Below are 4,438 nucleotides of genomic sequence, written 5' to 3'. Positions count from 1 at the left end.
CCTAATGTTTTCCACGTTGACTATATGAATGATGAAGAAAAGTCAATCATGTATCTCATTTCCAACTGGACAGAAAACAATATTTTAAAAAGTGTTTGGACTACTGACTTTTGATTTCTTGTAAGGCAAATGGATAGGTAATTTTTATTCCCTGATTAGCAGAAAAATGGTGGAAGAGGGCAGGGTTAAGAATTAAGATTTCAAGAGCATGAGAGGTAGATGGCCAACCAGAGTTCCTAAGTTTCGGTGCCTGTAACCGTTGCCGCCGCTTAAGCCTGCCAAAGCAGTGGTACGGCTGCTGCGCTCGTGTTTGCTACCTCTAGAAACATTCTTGCCAGTAGTGGCGGCAGCGGGACTCAATTACCCCCTTTTTTCACTCTCTCCAGAAGCTCCAGATGGCGTCTTCCGTGGGCAACGTGGCCGACAGCACAGAACCAACGAAATGTATGCTTTCCTTCCAAGGGTTAGCTGAGTTGGCACATCGAGAATATCAGGCAGGAGATTTTGAGACAGCTGAGAGACACTGCATGCAGCTCTGGAGGCAAGAGCCAGGCAATACTGGTGTACTTTTATTACTTTCATCTCTACACTTCCAGTGTCGAAGGCTGGACAGATCTGCCCACTTTAGTACTCTGGCAATTAAACAGAACCCTCTTCTGGCAGAAGCCTATTCGAATTTGGGGAATGTGTACAAGGAAAGAGGGCAGTTGCAGGAAGCAACTGAGCATTACCGGCATGCATTGCGTCTCAAACCAGATTTCATCGATGGTTATATTAACCTGGCAGCCGCATTGGTAGCAGCAGGCGACATGGAAGGGGCAGTACAAGCTTACGTCTCTGCTCTTCAGTACAATCCTTATTTGTACTGTGTTCGCAGTGACCTGGGGAACCTGCTCAAAGCCCTGGGTGGCTTAGAAGAAGCCAAGGCATGTTATTTGAAAGCAATTGAGACGCAACCGAACTTTGCAGTAGCTTGGAGTAATCTTGGCTGTGTTTTCAATGCACAAGGGGAGATTTGGCTTGCAATTCATCACTTTGAAAAGGCTGTCACCCTTGACCCCAATTTTCTGGATGCTTATATCAATTTAGGAAATGTCTTCAATGAGGCACGGATTTTTGACAGAGCTGTGGCAGCTTACCTTCGTGCCCTAAGCTTGAGTCCAAATCATGCAGTGGTACATCGCAACCTGGCTTGTGTATACTATGAGCAAGGCCTGATGGATCTGGCAATAGACACCTACAGGCGAGCTATTGAATTGCAACCACATTTCCCTGATGCTTACTGCAACCTAGGAAACGCTCTCAAAGAGAAGGGCAGTGTTGCTGAAGCAGAAGATTGTTATCATACAGCTCTCCGGCTGTGTCCCACCCATGCAGACTCTCTGAATAACCTAGCCAATATCAAAGGAGAACAGGGAAACAGTGAAGAGGCAGTTCGCTTGTATCGTAAAGCATTAGAGCTCTGCCCAGACTTTGCTGATGCCCATTCAAATTTAGCAAGTGTATTGAAGCAGCAGGGAAAACTGCACGAAGCTCTGATGCATTATAAGGAGGCTATTCGAATCAGTCCTACCTTTGCTGATGCCTACTGCAATATGGGAAACACCCTACGGGAGATGCAGGATGTTCAGGGAGCCTTGCAGTGTTATACTCGTGCCGTTCAGATCAGCCCTGCATTTGCGGATGCCCACAGCAATCTGGCTTCCATTCACCACGATTCAGGGAATATTCCAGAAGCAATTGCTTCTTATCGCACTGTTCTGAAGCTTCAACCTGACTTTCCTGACGCTTATTGTAATTTGGCTCATTGCCTGCAGGTTGTCTGTGATTGGACAGACTATGATGAGCGAATGAAGAAGTTGGTCAGCATTGTGGCTGACCAGTTGGAGAGGAATAGGTTGCCTTCTGTGCAGCCTCATCATAGTATGCTCTATCCTCTTTCTCATGGCTTCAGGAAGGCTATTGCTGAGAGGCATGGGAACCTCTGCTTGGCTAATATAAGTGTCCTTCATAAACCACCGTATGAACATCCAAAAGACCTGAAGCTCAGTGATGGTCGACTGCGTGTAGGATACGTGAGTTCTGACTTTGGGAATCATCCTACTTCTCATCTTATGCAGTCTATTCCAGGCATGCACAATCCTGATAAATTTGAGATATTCTGTTATGGCCTGAGCCCACATGATGGCACAAACTTCCGAGCGAAGGTGATGGCAGAAGCCAATCATTTCATTGATCTTTCTCAGATTCCATGCAATGGGAAAGCAGCTGATCGCATCCATCAAGATGGTATACACATCCTCGTAAATCTGAATGGTTATACCAGGGGTGCTCGAAATGAACTCTTTGCTCTCAGGCCAGCTCCTATTCAGGCAATGTGGCTGGGGTACCCTGGGACTAGTGGCGCGCTTTTCATGGATTATATCATCACTGATCAGGAAACTTCACCTGCTGAAGTTGCTGAGCAGTATTCTGAGAAACTGGCTTATATGCCCCATACTTTCTTTATTGGTGATCATGCTAATATGTTTCCTCACCTGAAGAAAAAAGCCGTCATCGATTTTAAGTCCAATGGGCACATTTATGACAATCGGATTGTGCTGAATGGCATCGACCTCCAAGCATTTCTTGATAGTCTATCAGATGTGCAAATAGTCAAGATGAAATGTCCTGATGGAGAAGACAACGCAGACAGCAGTAATACAACTCTTAATATGCCTGTCATTCCTATGAATACTGTTGCAGAAGCAGTTATTGAAATGATTAACAGAGGACAAATTCAGATTACAATTAATGGATTCAGTATTAGCAATGGACTGGCAACTACCCTGATCAACAATAAGGCTGCCACTGGAGAGGAGGTTCCCCGTACCATTATTGTAACCACACGTTCTCAGTACGGGTTACCGGAAGATGCCATTGTGTACTGTAACTTTAATCAGTTATACAAACTTGACCCATCTACTTTGCAGATGTGGGCAAATATTCTGAAGCGTGTTCCCAATAGTGTACTGTGGCTGTTGCGTTTTCCAGCAGCAGGAGAAGCTAATATTCAACAGTACGCACAAAATATGGGCCTTCCCCCGAACCGTATCATTTTTTCCCCTGTTGCTCCTAAAGAGGAACATGTTCGGAGAGGCCAGCTGGCTGATGTCTGCTTGGACACTCCACTCTGTAATGGACACACCACAGGGATGGACGTCCTTTGGGCAGGGACCCCCATGGTGACTCTGCCAGGAGAGACTCTTGCTTCCCGAGTTGCAGCTTCCCAGCTCACTTGTTTAGGCTGTCTTGAGCTGATTGCTAAAAATAGACAAGAATATGAAGAGATAGCTGTGAAACTGGGAACTGATGTAGAATACCTGAAGAAAATTCGTGGCAAAGTCTGGAAGCAGAGAACATCTAGCCCTCTGTTCAACACCAGACAATACACGATGGAACTAGAGCGGCTCTATCTACAGATGTGGGAGCATTATGCAGCTGGCAACAAACCTGATGACATGATTAAGCCTGTTGAAGTCACTGAGTCGGCCTAAATAATGACTGTGTGCCCAGGAGAATTACCCCTGTAGCTGAGCCTCAACCTTCTGGGGGAAGGGGAACTACTTTTTCAATATCATGTTGCAGATGGGTGACACACAATGATAAGAAATAGCACAGCCAGACTTGCTTCCTGCATGATCATGACAGGGAGAGACACAAGAGATGGGAAACTGCTGTTCCACAAGGAGATTCCATCGAATTTTGCCGCAGCCAGGTGTCTGGAAGGTCTGGAAGGTAAGTCTGGAAGGTCTGATCTCCCTTGGTCTTCCAGGGGATGGATGGTTAGTGTGGAAGGGAGATAGAGATTGCCCAGCCATTTTGTGATTATCATGGATGGATTGAGTCTTCTGAATTAATTTTTTTCTCTCTATTTTGGGTATTGGAGCTTTTAAAAATGTTTGGTTTCAGGTATTTTTATTCATGTGAAGTGTATATGATTCTCTTGAGATAAGGTGTTAAGCTGAAATATTCCTTGTTTTAGTTTCTGAACTCTACAGATAAATGGGGACTTTGCTGGTGTAGTCTTTTTCTAGGTTTTATAAACCATTTGAGCCTGTATCAGTCATTTTAGTGTCTGACATAACGTTTGGAACTCTCAGTGCTTTGTTGGTTTGTAGATGATGGCTTCAATCCTTTTTCTGGTCCGTTTCCTTCTTCCCTTCCCCCCACTTTAAAAATTCTCCTGTAACTTGGCTAACAAAAAACCAAGTCTGATTCAAAACCTCCCAGAGTGTTTCTCTTAAACACATCATCTGGTGCCAAATGAAGACTCTTAGGAGTGCTTATTAATTATGAAGGGCACAGTTGTGGTACTGTCACTGATGATAATAATAATGGATTTTTGGCCTAGAGTTTTGTCCTATTTCACCAGTGTTTTACTGTTGACTGCCCCTCT

At 44.8% G+C, this 4,438-nt stretch overlaps 1 protein-coding gene across 1 annotated transcript; it reads left to right on the top strand.

Annotated features, from left to right (window-relative positions):
• The first annotated feature begins 285 nt into the window (after positions 1–285).
• LOC308611495 (UDP-N-acetylglucosamine--peptide N-acetylglucosaminyltransferase 110 kDa subunit-like) lies at positions 286–3,565 on the top strand. The gene has a single exon (XM_081260242.1). It carries the CDS (start codon positions 396–398, stop codon positions 3,534–3,536), a length of 3,141 nt encoding a protein of 1,046 aa, XP_081116368.1. The 5' UTR covers positions 286–395; the 3' UTR covers positions 3,537–3,565.
• The last annotated feature ends 873 nt before the right edge of the window (positions 3,566–4,438 follow it).

This window comes from Mesoplodon bidens, assembly GCF_964165515.1.
Source record: "Mesoplodon bidens genome assembly, contig: HAP1_SCAFFOLD_120, whole genome shotgun sequence".
In the NCBI taxonomy this organism is placed as follows: domain Eukaryota; kingdom Metazoa; phylum Chordata; class Mammalia; order Artiodactyla; family Ziphiidae; genus Mesoplodon; species Mesoplodon bidens.
This window is presented reverse-complemented; position numbering and strand designations above follow the sequence as displayed.